An 11,475-nucleotide genomic window follows, 5' to 3' on the forward strand; every position below is an offset into this window, starting at 1 on the left:
AGATCTCGCGTTCCACGTGTATTTCGACATCTTATTTACTTTAAGAGTATTTTTCGTATCCTTGAGATGCTCGCCACGTTTTAGAAACAAAGGGAGAAAAAAAGGAAGTATAGAAAGCTATAAAAAAAAACAACAACAGTTCTATGATCGATCAAAGGCCAGGCGCGCATACATATGTATATATGTATGAATACGCTCGCGCGACGACGACGAATGCACGATAGACGATGTCGCCATGTGGTGCAACATACTTTCAGGTGGCAAGTGTTAACGCGCGATTCTACTGCCGAGCGACGTCGCCGCTGGATTCCAGTGCTGGCAATTACGCGCGCGGAATACTTTGTAGCATGATTTACGAAGGCATGTCCCGATTCCTTAGACATTGCGGATACTTAATTGAAGTCCCGTGAAAAACTCAACTATCCTTAAAATGTCATGATTGTGGTATTTAACTTGCATTTAAAAATGTAATTAGATATTTTTAAGGTAACAATTACAAAATATAATCAAAGTAAATTACAATATTACAAATAATGAACAAAGTAAATCGTTTTTATTTTCCAAACAGTTGCTGTCTGCAACTTTTTAGCTTATTTTTTATTTCGCGTGAATTTTAATTTCAAAATTATTCAATTTGGCAAAAATATAATAATTATTAAAAGTTGAACAAACTTTTCATACGATTATATAAAAAGAACACCTTGATTTTTGCAACAAACGGTACGTGCAACTCATTCTTCATATCTGTTTCATGCGCACGCTTTAAAAAAAAAGCATTTATCATCACGCGTGGCTTATTCGAGTTATGCAAGTCGCATACCTCCTCGCTAGGAATCACTATAGTTAGATACGGCCGATGTCGCGACACGTGACGGAACGGCGTCTACTAAGAAAATGCGCGCGACATACCGAAAGCGTGAAAAAAATCAAAATTCGCGTGATGCACGAGAACGATAAAAACATCATACGGTACTTTGGTAAATTTATGATGCAAATGCATTAAAAATTATACACTTTTGTTTGACGATTTTTATCACACAAGCAACTAATAGTAAAGTAAGGCGCTTTAAAAGTAACTTTCAGCCTAATATCTTTTGTCTTTTCATATATTATAAGCTAAAATTTTTGAATGACGTTAATAATTTGTTAAATATGCTGCTTTGATTTCTGATTATAGTGTATTATAATTTAAAATTAATCAATCTGTTTTTTAAGAAAATGTCAGAGAAGCAATCGTAGCAATTTGCAGAAAATCGGCGTCTTCGCGATTTCAATTCGCAATGTACAAATAGATAGATAACTTCTGACCTCGACACAAATTTGCGATGCGCGCGAAGATACCTCAAGAGAGAGAGAGAAAGAATTTTCAGCGGGTCGCGCGGCGATCGATGTTGCGATCTATCAACTCCATTCCTCCATCGATTATAATCCGTAATCATTGGTGTCATTGAGAGAGAAAACAGTGCCGAGAGAGACCGGCAATTAAGCCACATTTACGATGCTGCAAAGCACGTCGCAACAATTCTTCGTCAATATTGACTTGGCGCGCGCAAACGACGAGATGCAGCGCGAATCAGACTTATTGTTCGTCGTGTTTCGAAAGGCGTACGAGTGCGCTCGATATTTTGCATCTTACAATAAAGACGACTATATGTATGTATGAGCGACGTGAAAAATACTCGCCTCAAGAAGGACTACGGGGGTCGTGCGCAGAAACGCAATGCACATCGTGCATTCAACGGTTGTTTAGCGAGAGATGGCAACCGTTTCTCTGAAACATACCTCAAGGGGATACACTGCAAATATCCCTCAAGTCTTAGAAATACCGTCGTACGCGCCTCCAACATGGAAATTCATAGAAGATTCTTAGCGTTGGTTAGCACAGCATTTACAAGTTAAACAGATTTTAAAAGATCGCGGAAAGATGAAAAATAAACTCTGAAAGATCCGCGCGCATCCCGGTAAATAAACCGCATTTATACGAAACAATGTTCCTGGAAATTTGCATAATACTCGAGGAAAGCGGACAAGGAGTCGAATCAAAAATTGCATAATACATTGCATTCACATAATCGGCGAGTCGTTAAATAACTGCAAGACGCTAAAAATGACGTCACGTCACGACGACGAAGGTAGCGCGCGGCGAGATCATTAATATGTAACACCGCGAAATATCCGATGTACTTGCAACGGCCGGCTTGTTATTTCGAGACACAGCGTTGTCTCTCGTTTTGTCGGACGCGTCGCTCGAATGCGGAACACCCGGCGCGTTTCCTTTTCTCCTACCGTTCTTTTCCTTTCTTTTTTTTTTTCCTTTTTCTTTCTTTCCACGACGTATTGACGAATCAATTCCACGACGGCACGAAATTCTCACGGGATCTCTCTCACAATAAATTACTGGCCCGAGGACGAGGCCCTCGCGTCTACCGACCTCCGCGCTCGCGCACGAAAACGAGTTTCTCAGTCATCGCACTCTCGCTCGCGCTCACACTTGCGCGATGACGAATAACCGAGTCTCCGCGATTAGCATACCTCATGCGGGTAGCCGAATTTGACCGAATGCACTCTGGATGCCGCGCCGCGTTGATTACACTCGATTACAAGCGGATGATCCCGCGCAATACCGTATTGAATAAAACAAACACTAACTACTTCGCTTCTTTTGCGATCTTTGTACTATTTCGTGTAGAATCTGTGCAACTTTTCATTTTCTACAACGCATTTTGCTCTTAATAAATTTGGTTGTGTATGTAAATAAAAAAAAAGAAGAAAAAAACTATAGAAATAAAAAAATCGCTCGTACAAGAATCCTTTTAACTGAACCGTTTTGATACAAACAAACGCAACACATCTGCTTATAAGAATTTCATGCAAAATAAATAATAACAATTTTGTGATCTATTGAGAAATAATTCATATCGTGCACACGCTGTTGGAATATGAATTTTAACGTGTCAGCGCACACAAAGTAATCGCGTATTTCTTAAACTTGACAAAAATTTACATTGAATGCATTACTTTCGATAAAATTTACATGAAGTTGATATTTGTGCAGCATATTGAAATATTAAATACAAACAGCGACTACAAACTGTCTTACGACTAGATCACAAATTCGTTATGTTCAAAACAGTATTAATAATAAAAATAAAAAAATAAAAAGATTGTTTTTTACCTTATATACTTTAAATCGTAAAAAAAATCTTTCAATCGTAATCATATATGTAATCACACGAACAATCTCAATAGCAAAAGCGGTTACTTACGCTTACCAGATTCTGAAGTGGAATCCGTTCTTAAACGTCGCAGGCTGTCTTCATTCAGAGTGTAAGAGTGATCGTTGAGGGTGTTCCGCCGAATATCACTGTCCGACAGCATTGGATTTTTTCGGACGAACCGTGATCGTCTGACTCGTTGATCGCGGTTTTTATCTTCTGGTTTGTTTCTACTCGCCGCAGCTGCTCCATTCATTATGTACTCTAAGGACTGGATTGAATCCTGCGCGCACGTTCGTTCATCATCACCGCTGTAGCTCTGTGGTGATTGCGAGCGTGGAGAATCGCCATCGCTTTCTAAGTTTCTAATTTTCTGTTTAATGGACGACCAATTCCGCGTCTTTGGAGAATCTTGGAGAGTGGATTTTTTGGCATCAGTTTGTAGGTCACGCGAGGTTATCGTACATGGGATCTCTTTTTTAAGTTGTACAAGGCTTGGCGAATATTCCACTGGCTTCACTTCTTCCTTTGATTTTTCTATTTTTTTTGGTTTTGTTTCTGTTGCATTTTCTACTTCTTTCGGATTTTCTAATTTGTATGAATCTGATATCAATTGAAAAAGTTCTTGGAAATAATTTTTTTGAGGGTTATTCCTCTCACAATAGGATGTCCTACTGGAAGTCGGACTATCAATTATGGGCAACCATATATCATTCGCTTTTTCCGGATTCAAAAAATGCTTGAGATTCTCTTCTGAGGGTAACATTTCGGATGAAGTTTGCCATATCTCATTACAGTAATTTGTCATCAAAGTGGTTGAGTTATCATTTGCAGTATCAATATCAATTGTGTTTGATGCATTAAGTACTATATTATTAGATTCTATATTAGAATCCATCTGCAATTCGTCGAACAATAATTCACTATTTAAGAGATGATCCATTTCTTTCGTCTCGTTAGCTACAATCGAGTTCCGTTTCATTTGCATGTCCTCCACATTCTCTTCCTTTACAACCTCGTTCAATGTCTGTTCCATACTCAACATAGCATCACAGACTTCCGATGAAGAATCTGCACAAAATTAAAGATTCATATTTAAGAGAGTGAAACTTTCTTTACTCCTTTATTTATCATAATTAATAAAATTGCATAATATTTACGATTCTCAAAAGTTTAGATATTATAACATTTTCGTAATTAAGTTGCTATTATATATTAATCACAACAAAAGTACAAAAACCTTGAAATGTATTAATTTCTTCAGAGTATGTATTAATCGCTTTAGAAAATTAAATTCTTAAGTAAAAAGTTAAATGAATAAAATTAATGAAAGCCCTTATACGGTGGATATTTGTGTTAAGCAATCAAATTTCAAGTTTTGCAAGCAAACTTTTCTTAAAATACAAACACGTAATTATTATAATATTATAATAAAATAAAAACATTTATCTTTCAAAACAATTTTAAAATAATTTCATAGTTAAAATATCTCATATAATCTTTATCTCAATATATCGTTGACGTCAAAATATGCTGATAATTATTTTACTTTGCAAAAGTATGAAATCTTATGTAAATATCAAAAAGAGAGATCTTCTCTTTTTCTTATATTCAGCAATTCGATGACGATCACAATTTTATGCCTTTTAGTAAGTGCTATCCACCGCGAATTGCAACACATTGCTTCATCGCGATAGTATAACACGCGGAATTGCAACATGTATCGTAACGACGGTTCTTTAGTGTCTACATCTGTAAAACAACTCGATATAAATAGATTTGAAAATATGAATGGAAATCGCACGATGATCACGTGCGCGGATTATAAAAATAGACGACTTATCGCGCGAGAATATATATATATATATATATATATATATATCCTATGTAACTAGAAAGACCGTAGGTACAAAATATGCAACTATGTATAGACATATGGTTGCAGGCAAACAACACGGAGCGGAACCGAAGTAGATAACAGAGCGCCACAAACCGGCAAATCAAATTCATTATCCGACGAGACTGTCTTAATAAATCATCGACGATCGCGGTCGTTACAATGGCAGGATAGCTTTTTATCCGCATAGAGAGAACTGTTATATCCTCTTTACTCGTAGCGTACAATCGCTGGGCGCTCCTTCGCGGTGCGTTTCGTTACCAGGTGCGCGATCCTTAACATTACTTTCTAACCGAGCACGTGCAACTATGTAGCGAGCATTCAACATTTCTTCGTACCAATCTAATTTGATCGGCCAATACCATTTCGTAACTGAGAAGCGCATAATACGGCTTCTCGCGATACAAATGTGTATCTATAGAAATTCGTGCGCGCGCGGGACGGTAATATTATCTGCTGAGTATTTTTCTTTGATAATTCAATTAACGTGATTAAGAAACCATAAAGAAAAACGTGGAGCTCATAACAATCGCCGCGGCACAAAATATTCTCCCTTCGTCATATAAGCAACAACTAAATTTATGCATTTAAGATGCGGAGTTAAATACAAGATAATTCGAAATCAATCCGATAACAACTTTTCAAGATTTGATTTAAAAATCTTAAGTGACAATAATACGGAAATGATTTCACAAATAATACATCTATCGAAGATATGCGGAAAAGCCAACTATGTTGCTCGATGACTCATCGCTTGACTGTTTCAGCGAGATGTGCGCTAAGATTTAAGATTGTAGTTTCGTCTAAACAGATGGGAAACTGTGCATACAGATGACGTGTGCGGGCGGCCTGATGCGTGTGAATCGCAATTACAGAGAGATTAATCTGACGGCATTTACTACCTATATTTCTAAGAATTTGCGAAACCTTCTACCAAAATGCTAGCTAATGACACTATCGCGATTCTCTTGACATATTTATCTCGATTATTTTTTAATAGCACAAAATCATCTCTTTGCATTAAAACATGATAATTAATGCAGCTATTTATAATTCTGCAATAATACTAATTTTCTTTATCAAAATATATAACATAAACACAAATTTCAAAAAGAATAAAATAGAATTGAGAATAAATTTATTTAAATTTTGAATTTTGATGTAGTAATTAATAAAAATTATAATAAAGTTACAATAAATGAGGAAAAAATTAAATATAAACGAAAGGAAAGAAATATAATAAATAAATAAATAAATAAATAAATAAATAAACAAATAAATAAATAAATAAATTGTATCTTTATATATATTCTAATTCCATATTGACAGCATATTAAGTTTTGTGCGGAAAAAAAGTTTAAAGGTAATCGAAGAGATCACCTTTAGAACAGCCTTGAGGACCAAAGAAAGACCGGCTCGCCGATGAAAAAAGATAAACCAATCTCGTTCGCAGCTACAAACACGCGGACAACAAGTGATCGCGAAGGCGTATGTTGACACATGAAACCATGAAATTATTGGCTACTGTCGCTCTTTGTTGAACGTTTCTTAGACTTTAATGCGTTAAGTGGTGCGCTGATTTTAATCAGTTATTTAAAAATTGAATTATCTAATTAATTAAAATTATCCAATTAAAGACCGCGTAAAACAATGAATAATTTTTAATACAACTGTTTATCATTTCATTTAATCGATTCTCTATTTGCGATAACACTTATTAAGTATAGTTGGCCGCCGGTTCACATATAAATAGATGAGATAGGTCAGTGACATAGAGCCGTAGAGAGGTCAATATCAGCGTCACAGAGATAGGTCAGTATCGCGATATCTATCACGTATATCAAGTTTTTCGTAAGTGTTGCGTAAAAAAATTGACATTTAAATTAATTTTTTAATACTACTTAATTTTTTTTTCTTTCAAATAAATAAACATAGACATTTTTAAATAACGTTATAGCACAAATTAAATTAAATTCATCACAAACATCATTCACGAGCTAGAATCGGAATTATCTATCGTACATTTGTTTCACGTACAATAGTTTTTAATTAAAGTCCAAATATTACTTTTAATATTCTACATTCATTAAATTTAATTTCCTGTACCGGTCACCAGAATTTATTCTTCTTTATGCGCGCGCGCGCGCGCGCGAAACTTTAGGAAGCTGGTTAACGGCTATCGCGGTCTCTCCCCTTTAAGAAAAGCAATTTCATCGCCGGTATAAAATCGCTACGTCCAAATCCGACCGCCATGCACATTCGACGAGAGAAATTATTCGAGCAATCTGATAAAGAGCAGAGTTGCTTTCGTTTGGACTTTCGAAAATGTATAACACACACGCACGAAACGCGCGACACACACGATCACAATCAGCGCCGTGTCGAACCTCCTCTTGCTGTCTACGTGAGTCGCAGGGAAACGGGAAACCGGTCCGAGTTTAGATAGGCAGGTATACGCCCGGCTTCCGTCGAACATTATCGCTCGAGCGTGTAACGAGCCGACAACTTTTCCATCAGATACTAATTAAGGGACAACCGATACGAAAAATCACGGGAAGGCGAAAAATCGCGCATCAATCGCGGTTAATTGTCGATTAAAGAGAGCGGAAATATAAATATCGCGCACAGCGTTTCCACATAATCAGTGAAAGTACAATACGCGCCGAATACGCGATCATTTTTATCGTATCAATCAATTTTATTACTTCATGTGTCAAACAACTGTTACGTCGCGTCGCTGCGGCCGATAGAATAATCGCGTTCACAGTTGCCGATGGGAAAAACAGATTAGCGATTCTCAGGAAAGAAATCAGAAAATACTTTACGAAAACAAATGTGAACAAATTTTTGGAATGAGAATTAAAATTTTTCGGAGAAGCTACGTATTCATGGCTTACGGAAAAAAAAATAAGTTGTAAATATACAAATATATATATATCCTTCTCTCGATAAATATTTGAATGAATGAAAACATAAAAAGGTCAGTAAATTTTACTTGTATTGACAAATTGAAAAGAGAGCAGATATCGAATCATTTTTGCCATCAACATTCCTAGCTTAAAAAGATACGCACATTAATTACATTTTTGCAACATAAATAATTGGAGTATAAATACACAAAAATATCTTTTTTTTCAATAAAAATAATAAATTAACAAATACACAGTAAAAAAATATTTGCACATTCAGGACGAGTCTAAAACTGAGAAAAGATATCGTTTTTGTTTTATTATTTTTGGCAGTAAAATCACGATCGCAGCGAAATCTTGTAATTTTAATTATTTTTTAATGAAAAAAAATCAATGCAAAAGTATCCTTTGAATAAGTATATCGACGAACAGGCAAAAGTATCAAAATTCATATTTTTCGCACTTTCTTGTTCAGAAATCAAAGACGCTAAATTGTGCTGTCGGATTAACATGACGAACTTGACATTTCATTGTTGATCACAATGTGACATTCGTTACTTACGCAAGAAAATCGTCAATCAAATTTTAATGTGAGAAACGGTTCAAAGTCGTGTTTTACGCGATTTGTTAAAAAAAAAAAAAATGGTAAAAAATTTGTCACATGTAAATAAAATTCATGATATCGCCTTAAGTACGTCAAGTCCAGCTTATTTCGCGCCCGTTTGTTTCCGCTCGCGTACGAAGCAAAGCAAAGGTCTTTCCCGGCACAGCGCGATGTCGGCAAGCCCGTCATGTTACGTAAAGAACCTTTAAAAAGCACTACACACAAATCGGATTTCCACGGACCACCCAAATAAAATTCTAAAAATATTAGGACTTAAAATTATAATAATTATAGATATAATAAACATAAAAATTATATAATCAAAAACATATAATCATATTCTTACTAATAAAAATAAAATAAATGTTAAAAATATAAAAAATGAATAAATTAATATATTAATAATAATTTAAGATATATTTCTATTTATATAACTATAATTCCACAAATTATTATTTTAATTTTTAAACTACTTAAATTAAATATTATTAATAAAATATAATTAAATTTAATAATAAAAAAACTAAAAGATATAAATGTAAAATGCAATATATGTGTCATATATTTATTCTCATCGATTCCCGATAAACTCAATAAGAGTCGTATGCAAGGTAAATAGAAAAGTTCGATGAACCGGCCGCGAAACCGCACGAAAGTCGCTAATTAATAATAAAAATAAATGAGAATTCGTGTTATAAAAAATGCGCTGACCGGAGATAGAAATAAATTGTACATACTTGTAATGAAACCCATGTCGAATGTGAGCACATCCACGCACAAGAAGCAAGGTAGAAGAAAAATCTTAGATCTGTACTGTATGATGGTTGAGATCTTAATGTCCAAAATTGGGTGAAGGCAATTCAGCTGATGATGGAAAAGAGAGGGGGGAGGGGAGAGACAGAAGAACAAGGAGTAGGAGTGGAAGGGAAGGTATGGTGAAATGAAGATGAAAAAATTAGTATAGGAAAGGGAAAGCAATACATTTATAAAGGAGGAAATAGATTTGCCGTAAATCTCATAACTTTTTTTCTCTAAGTTAGCGATTGAACTCCGTTTGCATCGATTATATCATTATATATTAAATCTTGATAGCAAAATGCAAGACTTATTCAGATTCAAAAGAAAATCGATAACATGATTCTTACGATCTATCCCTCGCTACCGATCAAATTTTGTTGAGCGTCGCGCAAATGTCATCCCGCCCTTAGCAAAGAGTTACTCACGAGAAAAAGTGATCATCTGATATACGTTATTCAAAGGATAACAAGATTCATTGAACGCGCGGTGAATGCCGCTTCCAAGCGGTCCGCGCGAACGATCTCATCGATCGTCGCGAACCAGCTAAGAATAGAGCATCGCGCACTCCGGATTCCCCCGATCGAGGGAGCGTCACGTCGCGTCGCGTCGCGACGCGCCGGCCGGCCGGCCGGCTGGCCGACCGGTCGCCGCCGACGTTGACTGCGATGCTGGAGCGTTACCGCCCACACGCGTAATATAGTGCGAACGCGAAGGTGCGTTGCGAGTGAAATGATTGTTATACATACCTGTGCTATTCGATGAAGTTGCTGAACGTGATGGTGATCGAACTGATAACGCCGCATTACATCTCTTAGACAAGTTGCAGAATTTTGATACTTCGTGCCAGTAGCTTTGTTCAAAATGATCTATCTTCAATGAATACAATGGATACTCCCTATTGGTATCCATATTCAATTATCCAATGATGAGTGAGTTCACTACACGAACGAAAATATATACACTCCACTTCACCGTCACTGACAGATCAAATACACGATGAGCTATGTATTGTACACTATTTACTATATTTATATCTTATTACTCGCGCGCGATAATCAATATATTTATGCGGCAATACGATACCGCGCGCGAACACGGATTTACAAAGGATTTACGCGCGTATAGCGTCTTTACAAGATATTATTACAATATATAGTGATTCTGATATATCGTCCGATTCAAGTCTTTCATACAACGAACAAAGACACAATTAAACAACAAATTAGTATTACTGTTCTCAGTGCTACTGCTATATCTGCCACTATCGTTCTGTGACAGACAAAGAAAGAATTTCATTCTTAGAATATATCCAGAATGAGATAGACAACTAGCCGTTTGGCTGTCACTTGAACTCGTAAACGGCGTGCGTATAGTATGAAACCGCTTGGACGACCGACTACTCGCACCAACCTCTATCTAACGACTACGCCAGGCTGCTGCTCTGCTGCGGAACTTTATAGCAGAGCGGAAGGCGCTTGCGCACGATCTCAGTTATTCGGACAGGGGCGTAGTATTCAGAGTAGCATGCATTGGTACGTTTCTCTTTGACATCCAGCTGTGAACTTGAAAAATCTAAAATCTGAGTGGTTAAATTTTCTTGTTTCCCTTTCTTTAGCTATTTTCTGTAAAATAGGTAGGAAAACACAGCTTTATAAGATAGGTGGGGCAGTAACTCTGTGAAATAGGTGGGGCTTCTCATATGTTGCTTCTCTTAAACCTACTTTTCTATGCCAGCCCCCACTTTTTTTCTTAACGTTCAAAATTTATATTAAAATTTATATTAATTATTTGTTAAATAATAATTATTAACTGGAATTAAATTTCTATATTGCTTATAAATTATACACATATGTATCTATATTCGAAACATAGTTTTTGATATATATGATGTGATTAATAACAAAAAATAAAATATTGAAAAAATTATGTCAATACTTACGTCAATTTATCTTTTATTGTTTTTTCTTGTATATTTAATAATATCATAATGCTTATACTTATAAATATATTACGAATATTTATAAAAATTTTTGTTCTGCAATTAGCATAAAA

General features: G+C 35.7%; 1 protein-coding gene across 3 annotated transcripts in view; it reads right to left on the minus strand.

The window, feature by feature from the left end:
• LOC136996847 (uncharacterized) overlaps positions 1-10,909 on the minus strand; it is a 31,038-nt gene extending 20,129 nt beyond the window's left edge. Inside the window, exons 1-3 of one of the 3 annotated variants that reach the window (XM_067357324.1) lie at positions 10,834-10,909; positions 10,170-10,692; positions 3,267-4,286 (exon numbers count right to left, since the gene is read on the minus strand). In XM_067357324.1, the coding sequence (XP_067213425.1) occupies positions 3,267-4,286; positions 10,170-10,332 (1,183 nt within the window). In that variant the 5' untranslated portion in view covers positions 10,333-10,692; positions 10,834-10,909. Of the gene's footprint in view, positions 1-3,266; positions 4,287-9,362; positions 9,461-10,169 lie in introns of those variants that run through there. The other 2 variants (XM_012375112.2, XM_012375113.2) reach the window with 2 other exon arrangements.
• Positions 10,910-11,475: the final 566 nt, after the last annotated feature.

The sequence above is a fragment of the Linepithema humile genome, chromosome 6, assembly GCF_040581485.1.
Source record: "Linepithema humile isolate Giens D197 chromosome 6, Lhum_UNIL_v1.0, whole genome shotgun sequence".
NCBI lineage: Eukaryota > Metazoa > Arthropoda > Insecta > Hymenoptera > Formicidae > Linepithema > Linepithema humile.